The following is a 14,826-nucleotide window of genomic DNA, read 5'->3' as shown; positions in this document are numbered from 1 at the left end:
TTGTGCCATTATTAAAAGTTCAAATCATGATCAATGAATAGGAATATCATAGAAGAAGAAATAGAATCATAGAAATCATACAGTACAGAAAGAGGCCATTCAGCCCATCGAGTCTGCACCGACCACAATCCCACCCAGGCCCTACCCCCATATCTACCCACTAATCCCTCCAACCTACGCATCTCAGGACACTAAGGGCAATTTTTAGCATGGCCAATCAACCTAATCCGCACATCTTTGGACTGTGGGAGGAAACCGGAGCACCCGGAGGAAACCCACGCAGACACGAGGAGAATGTGCAAACTCCACACAGACAGTGACCCAAGCCGGGAATCGAACCCAGGTCCCTGGAGCTGTGAAGCAGCAGTGCTAACCACTGTGCTACCGTGCCGCTCATATTTTTGATCTAATTTGATCATAGCAATATAACAAATTACCACCTCAGTTAACATTGGCTTCCCAAAAATCAAACGCACGCGCACAATCATATATATTTCACAGCGAGTGCCTCACCTGAATATTGGGAAAACAGAACAAATAGAAAATACTACACCCAGTAGGTCAGTTGACATAAGAAATAGGAAACAATTTTGCACATTTTTAACTCCTTTAAAAAACATATAATATAAAGGGGAACATTCCAAAATGCTTTACAGCAGAACTAGAATAGACACCAAACATAAATAAGGGAAGAGGAATTATATGTTGGGCTGTTGAGTCAGTTCTCTTAATTAGGACAATACCGTGTAATTACATGAACACCTTACACTGTGGAACAGCTGCTCACAAGTCTGTATCTAAAATCCTGTACACAACATATAATTGAAATTGAACCAAGAAAACAAAACACTTTCTCAGATAGGAATTGAAAAGCAACAGGTAACCATGGAGTGTCAGTTTAAATGCTACATGTAGAGATCTGGTGTACGAATACACTGACCATCCCTCAATCACAATGTCACATGGTATGAATGTTTGCTGGCTACAAAGTGCGCATTTCAATCTTTACAACTTCAAGGTTTCTTGTTTAAGAACATACATTCAGTGCAGCCAAAAATCACAAGTACTAATTTAATACCAATGTTCACAGGTCACAGAGATTTAAAATTTGGAGCATGAATTTAGTGCAACTTAATGAGTGAATCTCAACTGCTCCCAACACAGTGCAACTGGAAAGTGGAATTTAAATGCTGGCTTCTTGTCAAATCTTGGGATTCTTCTAGAAAAACTCTTTTTAAACCTTCAAGTACAGTTATTAGTCAGTCTTGACATGACGAGGAAACTTTGGGCGGGATTTTTCTCCCTCTCTGCGGTGCTTCATGGCCGCACGGTGCTTGCTGGCAGCAGGGTCCTATAGTCCCACCATTGACGATGGGGTTTCCTGCTGAGCACGCCCCTCACCAACGCAAAACCTGCAGCAGGGGTGCGTCGTTGGTGGCACCGCAAGTTCCCGCTGGTGTGAACAACAGCAAGATTTCTGCATTTATTTGGGCAAATAATCACAAACATTCTGCAACACTGAAAAGTTCTGGATCAGACGAATAACTACAATCAAAACTTCTGCACAAATTAGCCTCAGGGGGTCCATCATAAATAAGACTGCAAATCCAAGTCCTGAACCTACAGCAACCATTGTGCTCACACAATGCAATGTAATGTGTTACAATCTGCATTCAGTCTTAATCATGTATTCATTCAGATGCTTTCTGAAGGATCCACAAAATGGGTTCAGATGAAGGCAAATTCAGCCCATTTGAATTTCTAGAACACTCGCCTGATCATCTTCTCATTAATCTATAATCTTAAAAGTCTTCACTAATGATAAGTCAATAGCGATCCAACTCGCACATTATTCTAGCCTGTAGTTTAAAAGGATTACTTCTAATTCTCCAATCACACATCATCTCAAGCCACAGCAGGCTTTGCTGGCCAGTGCTGCTTTGAAACCATCAGGTAAGAGGGGAATTTGAACAGCTCAGGGTGTCCTTCATCAGTCTTTCTTGCAAATCTCTGGCTCAGACTATGGTACCACTCATCCTCCAACACACCTCCCTCTGCATCTGTTACTCAGCGTGTTCCCAAATAGAGACACCAGGTGCTGATTGAGTTGGCTCAGAGTTTGAAATACTATCAGACATCGATATATTATTTTGATAATTGCATCCAAAACATTACAAATAATGCTGGTTTTAGACTCCAACCAGTAGATTAATTATTCCACCTAAAGTACCAGTTCATGGCTTATTCAGTTGGCAGCAAACCATTCTCTCGTCACCATAAAGATTATACCACTACAAAATCAGAAAAAAACCCAGAAACATCTCTAACAAAATCAATTTAAGAATTACTTACACAAGTATCAGAATGTATTTCAAATATACACAAAAATAATGATTTCAGCCTTGAAAATTTCAACTGACACAGCATCCTGATGCCTGTTAACTGGACAGGAAGAGGTGGGCAGAGGGTGACATGGGTTTGATAGTTGGGATAAGAAACAGACCCTCAAGTTGTAGAAAAAAGTCACGTTGTAGAAAAAAGTCACGTTGCACCAGAGAAAGAACAGAAACCCCTAAATGTTGGAAGTTCCAGAACAAAAATGGAAAATACAGGAGAAACAAACAACATCAGTCAGTTTCTGAAAAGAGGAAACAAAGTTTAACATTTTGATGGAATTCCTCAGAACTATGCTAAAGGAGGTGCTATGGATCCCCATCAGTTTTATGTTGATATTAAAAAAATGAAGCATTCCAACCATGGTTTCTTTATTTCAAGTTCATTGTAGAACGAGAATCCCTACAGTGCAGAAGGAGGCCATTGGCCCATCGAGCCTGCACTGACAATCTTACCCTGGCTTTATGCCCGTAACTCCATATATTTACCCCGCTAATCCTCCTAACCTACACATCTTGGGACATTAAGGGACAATTTAGCATGGCCAATCAACCTAACCCACATTGATTTGGTTCTTTCATCTGGATTCCGTTTCTACCACCTCCACCCCAAGACATTATTATTCTGTTAGATACAAATATTAAGAAAATGGACAAAAATAAATATTGCTATTCACAGTTCCTCCTCACACAACCCACATCATGTCAGTTTATCAGTGGAGTTTTGAAAAAGAAAAAATTGCAAACATTCATTTAACAACATTCAGTGCACTGACTTTTAAAATTATATCTACCAATTTTCAGCTATTCAGCACACTCCCACAGCTGCTGCTGGAATAATTGCAGATTTTTAATTTCACACTGAATTGGATTGCATTAAATAAAGCATTTCATAGAGGCAACACACTGTTGGAAATGGAAAATGAGGGAAAGGTTGGAAGCAGCTCTCTAATTGTAGTGGGTCGGATCTCAAACAATGATGAGACAGAGTACAGGAAAGACAGAATCTGGTGAACTGGTGCGATGACAATAATCTCTCCCTCAATGTCAATAAAACGAAGAAGATAGTCATCGACTTCAGGAAGCACAGTGGAGGACGTGTCCCTGTCTACATTAATGGGGACAAAGTAGAAATGGTCAAGAGCTTCACGTTTCTAGGTATCCAGATCACCAACAACCTGTCCTGGTCCTTCCATACCAACACTATAGATAAGAAAGCCCACCAACGCCTCTACTTTCTCAGGAGGCAAATTTGGCTACGACTCTCAACTTTTACAGATGCTCCATAGAAATCACCCTTTCTGGATGTATCACAGCCTGGTATGGCTCCTGCTCTGACTTAAGACACAATAAGTAGTCTCACAACACCAGGTTAAAGTCCAACAGGTTTATTTGGCAGCACGAGCTTTCAGAGTGTTGCCCCTTCACCTGATGAATCCTGACTTAAGACAGCAAGAAACCACAAAGGGTTGTGAACATAGCCCAGTCCATCATGCAAATCAACCTGGTGGCATCAAATCAGTCATCCACTGACTCTGTCCATACTTCCCGCTGCCTCAAAAGCAGCCAGCATAATCAATGCCCCTCCACACCCCAGACATACTCTTCCACCTTCTTCTGCCGGGAAAAAGATACAAAAGTCTGAGGTCACATACCAAACGACTCAGCAACTTCTTTCCTGCTGCTGTCAGACTTTTGAATGGAGCTACCTTATATTAAGTTGATCTTTCTCTACACCCTAGCTATAACTGTAACACTATATTCTGCACCCTCTCCTTTCCTTCTTCTCTACGTACTCTATGAACTGTATGCTTTGTATAGCACACAAGAATACTTTTCACTATATACCAATACATGTGACAATAATAAATCAAATATTTAAGGTTGAGGAAGCATGCTATAATTGGCTCAAGAGTGTTTCACACTGACACTAGATGCCTGGAATTGAATGAATAATCAGTGGATTTCATGATGTCTATCTGGGTTAAGTGGTGCGCACATGCTTGAAGTAAACTTCCGTCTACGAGAGAATTGGGTGGATGTGTCTTTGTTGCAAGAGCATGCCCTTGACTGCAGAAATGTACATGTACACATTGCTTTGAGTGTGATCTGTTCAATGTTTGCCTGAGTGTCAGTGCATACGTGTGCTTGAATTTACATCAAATGAAACCCAATCAGTTAAAATCCAAAGTCATATATCCCTTTGCTTTTGTAGTTTTACAATATTTACAGCAATCATGCCACCACTTTAGCTACTTAATGCATTGAAAATGATTCATTGCACTGACTAGTAATTACCTGCAATTTGTACCGAGCCTTCCTCGCCGAGAAGAATGTTTCCTGCCTTCAAGTCTCTGCAAGATAAATAAAGAAAATCAGCTGTGCAGGAATCAAAAGGGACGAAAGTCCTCCACAGTACCAGCTGTTAATAGAAAATTCCCGTGTTAAGGAGGGATCTTAAAAATAGAGGTTCCAACTCTGACTGAATGGCCTTCTTCCCCGCCACAATAACTGACTGATTCCAGCAATTTACAATTGACAGATACTTATAAAACAAATATCACTTTAGCTCATGCATATTATTCTCTCTATAGAAGGGTTAACTGAAAAGGAAAGCATAACAATAGATTGGCTTGTTACTGTTGCTTTTAAAGTTTCTCTTTTGTACAGTGAAGGAACTAAAAGCTTCAATATTGTGCTGAACTAGCAACAGATATACTGAAAGAGTCTCTAACTACTTCCGCATGACATTCACTGATGTACGAATGTACCGATTCCTTATGGAGGTTGAAGATGAGGCATCGTGATAGACCAGAAGCTCTAATGGACTTGCCATATAATTGTTGCGGCTACTAGGACAGGCAAGAGGCTGAAACTTCTGTAGTTAGTGACTCATTTACTGAGTCCCAAAAGTCTCACCATCACCTAAAAGACTTGGTTGCATCAAATCATATCCTTTTAATTAACCACTTCCTTTCTCCTCTTTTTGTACTTGGTGCTAGCCATCTGGGGCCTGGATCCTTCACTAGAGGTTTCGCAGCAAAAGATAAATTACGCATTGAACTCCATCACATTACTTGTAATAAAAAGTATAATTTAGTTTGGTTAATTCTGTCTTGTCTCAAGAATAGATCGTGTAACAGTAAATCTATATAATACTTAAGGCCACAGTTAAGTAGTTTTGGCTCAATATCCTAAGCATTCCAAGGCAACAGAGGATACAACATGTTATTTGTCATTTATATTAATGATTTGGATGAGAATATAGGGGGCATAGTTAGTAAGTTTGCAGATGACACCAAGATTGGTGGCATAGTGGACAGTGAAGAAAGTTATCTCCAATTGCAACGGGATCTCGATCAATTGGGCCAGTGGGCTGATGAATGGCAGATGGAGGTTAATTTAGATAAATGCGAGGTGATGCATTTTGGTAGATTGACCAAGGGCAGGACTTACTCAGTTAATGGTAGGGTGTTGGGGAGAGTTACAGCAGAAAAAGATCTAGGGGTACATGTTCATAGCTCCTTGAAAGTGGAGTCAAAGGTGGACAGAGTGGTGAAGGCGGCATTCGGCATGCTTGGTTTCATCGGTCAGAACATTGAATACAGGAGTTGGGACGTTTGTTGAAGTTGTACAAGACATTGGTAAGGCCACACTTGGAATACTGTGTGCAATTCTGGTCACCCTATTATAGAAAGGATATTATTAAACTAGAAAGAGTGCAGAAAAGATTTACTAGGATGCTACCGGGGCTTGATGGATTGAGTTATAAAGGAGAGGCTGGATAGACTGGAACTTTTTTCCCTGGAGCATAGGAGGCTTAGGGGTGATCTTCTCGAGGTCTATAAAATAATGAGGGGCATAGGTCAACTAGATAGTCAATATTTTTTCCCCCCCAAGTGTAGGGGAGTCTAAAACTAGAGGTCATAGGTTTAAGGTGAGAGGGGAGAGATACAAAAGGGTCCAGAGGGGCAATTTTTTCACAGAGGGTGGTGAGTGTCTGGAACAAGCTGCCAGACGTAGTAGTAGAGGCGGGTACAATTTTGTCTTTTAAAAAGCATTTAGATAGTTACATGGGTACGATGGGGTATAGAGGGATATGGGCCAAATGTAGGCAATTGGGATTAGTTTACGGGTTTTAAAAAAAAAGGACGGCGTGGAAGAGTTGGGCCGAAGGGCCTGTTTCCATGCTGTAAACCTCGGACTCTATAACAGATTCAATAGGACTTTTCCTGTTATAAGGAAAGAATAAATTGGGCCCTTTTGATAGAACAGAGGAGAATATGGGGTGAAAGCAAATTAATGCGGATGCTGGAATCTGAAACCAAAAGAGAAAATGCTGGAAAATCTGAGCAGGTCTGGCAGCATCTGTCAGGAGAGAAAAGAGCTGATGTTGCGAGTCCAGATAACCCTTTGTCAAAGCTAAAAGGCATAGAAAGTGGGAGATATTTATACTGCAGGCTGAGGGAATGAAAGATAAATCATAGCTACTAATGGCAGTCCAAAGAGAGAATAAGGAGGCGTGAATGGTGAAACGGCAGAGAAGCGAGAGTCGGGGGGGGGGGGGGGGGGGGGGGGTGCGCGGGAGAGAGAGAGAGAGAGAAAAGAAGAAGAGGGGAATAGAGAACCTTCCACTATTTCCTTAGTGATGGATTCATTAGTTAGTGATTGAAGCATTAACCAATTTCTGAACAGGTTAGTTAGCTGTTTGAAGGAAAGTGTTAAAGGACAGTGTGGGATTAGCACTGCTTCTGGTCTTGTGACTAATTGGCCAAACATAGTTATTAAATCTTAAATCCTTAAATTAAAGAACAGTTAGGTAGTAAATGTGCCATGGCACAATTTAGCAGCAGACATATGTAATTGAATTTGACAATTACTGCACACAGTTTGGTCATTCTCAGTCATGGAAATCCATAACATCCAATTAAATCATCAGGTAATTTGATTAGGTGTGCACATTCGCATTCTTCTGAATATAATGGACTAGACATATAGAATAGGACACTAATCATGGACTAGACATATAGAATAGGACACTAATCATGGGCAGGCAGTGCCATACTTCGAGAAGCAAGGCGAGAAGAGGAGTTCAAATTCTTGATTAAGAAGTCAAGGTTTCAAGCCCCATGGACATGGCTACGTTATATCTTCTTGCCTTTAAACTAGTAATTCCCAAAATGGGGTCTTGAGAGAACTTCCAGGGAGTCCACACAAAATGTGAAATGCCAACCAGGAGACAAGAGCACATTGCAGCCCCAAGCACAGCATTGAGAGTGGGCTTGCTGTTTCATCTAGGAGGTTCGAGATATATCGCTTTAAACCACTCCAATTACATCACTGAAAGGAAGGAACTCTGTGCTCTGAAGCAACGAGTCAAGAAGTGTAATGTCAGTACCACTGGCTACAGAGGCACTTGACCTTGCTCCTCGCTGGAGGTTTGCATGCAAGCCTCCTTTAAAAATACAACATTGGAATCCTAGTATTGCAAACTCCGTTACACAAAATTTCTTAGTAATACACTTAACTCTCATTCCTGACTACAAGCATTTGGTGACAATTACTTGTTTCAAATACAACAATTAATCAATATTTTATATTTTAATTCCCAGAATTTAGTTCCTGATAAATCAAAATTAACATTAACCATGATTTGGGAAATGGATATTAAATAACACCAGTGGTGTCCATGATGCTGTACCACCATTTTGATTACACTCAGTTACAATGAAGCTTTATTTGTGCCTGACAATTGTGACATTGTATGACACAATTATTTCCATTTGTTCCTTTCAACATCTGTATAACTCAGCTGTTCTGTTTATACTCAGATAAAGTCGACTTGGGAACTTACCTCATTCCTCCTTATTAGATAGTGGAAATTCAGATGTTTCTCCTCTTTATTTAGGCACTGATATTTGCAACTTAGTCATTGCAATGGATTTAGTTGAACTTCATTTCATAAATTGCCACATATAATCTCATACAAATATTGCAACCAAACCAATTATAGAACAGGCATGATATGCTCTATCTTAACCTTTCCTTACACACTAGTTCAAATCTTTATCTCCCAAATTCCGTATTAGAATAGAATCATAGAATCCCTACAGTGCAGAAAGAGGCCGTTCGGCCCATTGGGTCTGCACCAACAACAACAACCCCACCAGACCCTATCCCCGTAACCCCACATATTTACCCCGCTAATCCCTCTAACCTACGCATCCTGGGACACACTAAGGGGTACCTTAGCATGGCCAATCAACCTAACCCACATATCTTTAGAGGAAAAATGTGCAGACACCACACAGACAGTGACCCAAGTCAGGAATCGAACCCAGGTCCCTGGAACTGGGAGGCAGCAGTGTGCCACTGTGCCATTGTGCTGTCCTTGCTCCTACTAACCCTCACTACTCCCTTGAAGCCACCTCAATCCTTTTGAACCCTGCACCCAATTTCCCCAATCGTGATCCCATGCTTGCCAATGGGTCATTAAAGGGATAATTAAAAATAATGAGAAATACAATTAGAAATGACCAAAACTGTACAAACGTCTGTAATAAAGATGGGATCTGGAGGCAACAGTGTTCAGGAACCAGATTTACTAAGAATTAACCATTGAGATACGCTACAGAAAAAAAATTGGACTAGGAATTGAATAGGGCAAAGTTTAACATATTTAGAAAAGTTGAGAGGGGAAAATGGGAGGTGGTACAGCTATAAATTTATGGCAGTAGAAAAGAAAACAACAAAAACTCAGAACATTCGAAAGGTTCGGAGATTTCAAGGTTACATTTTGAAGCACGCGTATCAGGTATATGCCAGGAAATGTATCTTTATATTGGAGGTGATCAGCAGTTAGAATGCTTTGCCATGCATGGCGCGCTGAGGTTGGAGCATTACATCGGTTTATGTAGAACTATCTAAATGTTGTAATGAAGAGATGACTGTATAGGGTCAAATGGACTGAAAAGCAATTGTTATTGAACCTGAGATTGTCTGAGATTGTGATTTATTTGTGGTATGGGGCGGCATGGTGACGGGGTGGTTAGCACTGCTGCCTCAAAGTTCGATTCCTGGCTTGGGTCACTTTCTGTGTGGACTCTGCACGCTCTTCCCGTGTCTGCGTGGGTTTCCTCTGGATGCTCTGGTTTCCTCCCGCGGTCCGGGAGATGTGCTGGTTGGGTGCATTGGCCATGCTAGGTTTGCCCTCGGTGTGCCCGAGCGGACGGCGGAGTGTGGCGACTGGGGGACTTTCGCAGTGGCTTCGTTGCGGTGTTGATGTGAGCCTACTTGTGACACTAACAAATAAACTTAAACTATTTGCCACGTTAAGCCTGGTTGCGAATTGTAATTGCAGCCAAAAAGCGCTATCAATGTTTTCCTGTATCTTTTACTTCATTTGAAGGTTGTTTAAATGATTAGGGGAGGGAAGGAATTAAATCCCTTTCATATTGAGTGTTATTTTTTGGCTGACTGATAGCTCACCTGTGATATTCAACTCCAGCTATAGTTTGATGGTAATGTGCACGCATGCATATCTATAAACAGAGGGTTTTGTTGATGCGGAGCTATGAAATCCTCATGTGCAGTCAAGAACATTGAACAATCATGCAGGAGTTACGGAAAAGGTTTATGCTGTGTGCAGTGAGGAGATGGAAAAAGTCTGCCTAATCAATATGACTGTTTCAATATTAATGTTCTATTTCCATGCTGCTGTTGATCACAAGCGTCCTTACAAAGGACGTTGCCTCAGTTCAGAAATAATAGGGCTGTGGACGGCACGGTAGCATAGTGGTTGGCACTGCTGCTTCACAGCTCCAGGGTCCCGGGTTCGATTCCCGGCTCGGGTCGCTGTCTGTGTGGAGTTTGCGCATTCTCCTCGTGTCTGCGTGGGTTTCCTCCGGGTGCTCCGGTTTCCTCCCACAGTCCAGAGATGTGCGGGTTAGGTTGATTGGCCAGGTTAAAAATTGCCCCTTAGAGTTCTGAGATGTGTAGGTTAGCGGGATTAGTGGGTAAATATGTGGGGGTAGGGCCTGGGTGGGATTGTGGTCGGTGCAGACTCGATGGGCCGAATGGCCTCCTTCTGCACTGTAGGGTTTCTATGATTCTATGATTCTATAATCAGGTAAGACAGAGAAAAGAAAAAGGATCCATTACACAGATGGCGGAGGCTTACAGAGCAAGAAATTGAAAATGAAAAATGCAAAATTAGGAAAATGAGTTAAAACAGAATAATCATGAGGAATTTCAACTACCCTTAAATTGATGGTCAGAAGAGGGATAAAGAGAAAAGGGAATGAAATTCCTACCTGTTCAAGAAGAAAACAGAAAACATCGAGAAGTAACAATAGATAAGTCAGCGTGGATTTCAAAAGGGAAAGCCTTTGTTGACCAAACTAAAAGGCCAAGAAAGCAAGCAAGGATAATATTGGAGATAGAATCACTAACAGTGCAGGAGGTTGTTATTCGGACTGTTGGATGTGCACCGACTCCAACAGAACATTTTACCCAGGCCCACCCACTGCCCCATCCCTATAATCTGACACATTTACCCCACTAATCCCCCTAAACTTTGGGCAACGAAGGAGAAATTTTAATATGACCAATCCACCTAGCCTGCATATCTTTGGACTGTGGGAGTAAACTGGAGCAACTGGAAAAAACCCAGGCAGACACGGGGAGAACGTGCAAACTCCACACAGATATAGGTTATCTGGATTTCCGGAAGGTGCCACATAATCGTCCAACAGAAACAGTAAAGTCTGCGGGTTATCTTCCTATGAACTCTCGCAAAAAGCAAAATCACAAACGGTGAACACACTTTATAATGGGAGTGAATTAAATAGATTCCAGCCATTGCCAAAATTCCATGCTTGCTGTACATCTAAGTTTTACTCTTGCAGATGCGGAAACCTTGCCAACTCTAACTATGTCGCCTGAGCAGTGACATCCCTTAAACTCATATCCCAAACATCAAAAAAAGCATGCCCTTGAATGCAATTATAAACAAAAAAACTTCAAGGCCACAATATGCATTTAGAGTCTTACCTTTACCCAGCATATAATTGTTCGGCAGTGCAAGCATGTTATTTAGCAGCTTGGCTTTGAGCTTATTCATACTTAATTTTTTAAAAAACACGATACACTTAACCGTTACACCCAAAGGTATTGTTCCGTTTCCACAAACGAAAACCTGAAAACATTTAACCTATGAAGCAGCTCACAAGATGATTGCCCAATCCCCAATCTATACTGTTCAAATTTGACCACTATCTAGGAAGTCAAACCCTTACTTTTAGGTGCTTTCCCTCACTTGTAATCCTTTGAAAATGGTAAACAAGTATTTTAAATTGAACCTCAATAGAATTTTTTTTCAATTGTTGAAGATATTTCAGGACCAATACTGCAGCTCGGTAAAGATTTGGGTGCGATGGACAATTGGGTGTACAAACTCTTTCCTGTGGACAAACGGATTTGTGAAGAGAGGTCACACATGGCGGGAGTTTAACTTAAGGTCAGAACATCCAGTGCCGGGGGCTCAGAAGCAGAATGGACAGAAAGCAGGGAATAGGGGTTATGGATAGCTATTCAGAATGACACAAGGTGGAAGATGGAATCCTAGAAGGATCAGAGATGGGACCACTGTTTCAGACTTTGGAACTAAAACTCAATTTCTAAATTGCAGATGAGCCCAAATTTGATGGCTTGTGGGGTGGGGGAAACGTATTCAATGCTGAGGAGCAACGTAATGCACTACAAAGCATTAATAAACTTTCAGAATTAGAAAAAAATGGCAAATGAATTTCATCACGTGCACAATATTGTTTTTGTTAAAGTATGATCACTTAGAGAATAGAAATTTAAGTGGTGAAGAAGCAAACCGATCAGGAGTACTAGTTCACAAAAACAAAAATAGCAATTCAGATTATTATATGAATTTACGAACAAGGAGCCTGCTCCACCAATTAATAAGATCATGGCTAATCTAATAATAACCTCATATCTGCAACCAGCCTCCCATCATCCCCTTGCTTACCAAGAATCTGTCCATCTCTGCCTTAAAATATTCCAAGACCATGGTCATTAAGAAATAGTTTATTTCTAGAGGGATAAAACTGAGGGGTAGAGAAGTTGTACTATCAAACATTGGTTAGACCACATTTGAACTACTGTGTACAGTTTTGGGCTCCATAATATAAAATCACCATAGAAGAAATGAATGGGTTCAAAAACAATTTATAAATATATCAGAAATGAGGGGTTATACCCATAAGGAAATAATAAAAAGGCTGGGTCTCTTGAAGAGGAAAAGCTGAGGGGTTTTAAAATTATGTAATGTTTTGATAGAGCAGCCACAGAGTATGCACTTCCACTTAAGGGGAAGAGCAAAAGACTCCATAAATGTGTGATAGCTGTCAAAAGTGAGTAGATGAAACTCATTACCACAGGGAGTGATTGAAGTGAATAGTACAGCAGTTTTATGCCACATATATAAGCATTTGAGGGAGGAGGGAACAGAGGGTTCTACTGATCTGGATAAGGAAAGGCAGGAGAAGATTTGAGTGGAGTATAATTGCCAGCAAGGACTGCTTGGTTTGAAGGTCCAATTTGTGTGCTGTATATTCTATTTAATCCTATGTAAAGTGATGCTACACTCTTCTGCCAAACTAACCACTTGTGAATTCCATGCTTCACACATGGTTGATAGAAGAATTTCTTCCAATTTACTCCTTCCAGCTGTCAGTGATAATCCTACGCTATGCTTGCTCCTTGCTACTAATGTTACGAGCCTGTAAGGGACCATTCTGAACATCCAGCAATTAACTGACAGAACTAAGCCACAAGGATTTAACATTTTTAAACGAAATCAAACGTTGTTGTATATCAAAAAGATTAGACAAAGTAAACAATATCAACAGTACAGCATATAAAATCTTTTACAATACACTCAGTTCTACTTTTTATTTTGTCCCCAAGAGTTTCCTCCCCTTATAAAATCTTGAAGGTTCAATCACTTTTCTTGGGATCACCCAAAAGGTATGCCATAGCCCTTCAGAATTTATTTTAATTCTCCTTAGTATTCCATCTAATTCTTCTGGAGTAAGATTCTATGGGAATCCTTGCATTAGCATTTTGGTTACATGATTCTCTATATTTTACTTTACAGTGCTCATGACTCTGGGTGCCCCAGCTCCTTGTTTGGGCTGCCAGCAGATATCCAACTTCCCACAGGTCTCCAAGCTGACTCTGCCAACTGCTTTCTGCCACAAGGCTCTGTGAGGACCACTGAAGATTTCTTCCACTAGCTGCAAACTAGGGCAAATCTTCCAGCTGACTTTCCCCTCATGAAATCCAAATGGAACTGCTTGCATCTGTCAGCAAACACGTGCAGATGAATTTAAACAAAATAACCTTCTAATCAAGGCTCTGCCCTGAATCACTATCATGGTAACACTACATGCTTCACAATGATTCAACTAGAAATGCAAATGAATTATTTTACCTTCAACATAACTCTTCAATTCTGCAATTTACATCTGTTTTCTAGCATTGCTAGCTTTAGATAACAATGGTCAACCTATCTCTACCTCGAGGTCCACAAATGGATCACCCATTGTTTAATGTTTTCCCCCCCACTATCAAAACCTGTATTTATCTTATGGTCAGTTAATTAAAATGATGTGGAGATGCCGGCGTTGGACTGGGGTAAACACAGTAAGAAGTTTAACAACACCAGGTTAAAGTCCAACAGGTTTATTTGGTAGCAAAAGCCACACAAGCTTTCGGAGCTCCAAGCCCCTTCTTCAGGTGAGTTCCTTCACCTGAAGGAGGGGCTTGGAGCTCCAAAAACTTGTGTGGCTTTTGCTACCAAATAAACCTGTTGGACTTTAACCTGGTGTTGTTAAACTTCTTCCCGCAGTTAATTAAAGCCAAGCTTGTATGAATTGCATTCATTTGAGATGCCAACCAATTCCTTAACCAGATGTCCCAATTTTCCAATTAGAACTTTAATTCCTAAACCAAAGTTATATTCTAAAACATATGAATCATGAGCTAGATATTGGCAACATCAATCTGCCAACCAGTGAAAGCAGTATTTCACTACTCAACTTCAAAACTTCTTAGAAACCTGAATTAGATCTCCTCAGCTGCACTTGTAAAGAGGCACTGAATTTTTAAAACACTTCTTCATAACTATAACTTTTCATTCACTGCATTGTCTCACCAATCTTCAGTGCACCATTACCATAGATCAGTCACTGCTTTACTGTTTTCTACTTGGTGTAATTATTCTATTTGCTATCTACACTTTTCCCAGTTTTAAATTAATACTGCCAGCAAATTATGTAGAACTCTTTTCACAGAGGAAAAAAAAAGGGGAAAACTGAAGGTTCATTTTAAATGCACTTCCTAATCTTACACCAAGATT

General features: G+C 40.6%; 1 protein-coding gene across 1 annotated transcript in view; it reads right to left on the bottom strand.

Annotated features, from left to right (window-relative positions):
• oxsr1b (oxidative stress responsive kinase 1b) overlaps positions 1 to 14,826 on the bottom strand; it is a 172,819-nt gene that overhangs the window by 66,212 nt on the left and 91,781 nt on the right. The window contains exon 5 of the mRNA XM_078215842.1: positions 4,692 to 4,747. Within this exon, the coding sequence (XP_078071968.1) occupies positions 4,692 to 4,747 (56 nt within the window). The remainder of the gene's footprint in view (positions 1 to 4,691; positions 4,748 to 14,826) is intronic.

The sequence above is a fragment of the Mustelus asterias genome, chromosome 7 (assembly GCF_964213995.1).
Source record: "Mustelus asterias chromosome 7, sMusAst1.hap1.1, whole genome shotgun sequence".
NCBI classification, from domain to species: domain Eukaryota; kingdom Metazoa; phylum Chordata; class Chondrichthyes; order Carcharhiniformes; family Triakidae; genus Mustelus; species Mustelus asterias.
The sequence above is the reverse complement of the archived record's forward strand: the minus strand, read 5'-3'. Positions and strand labels throughout refer to the sequence as shown.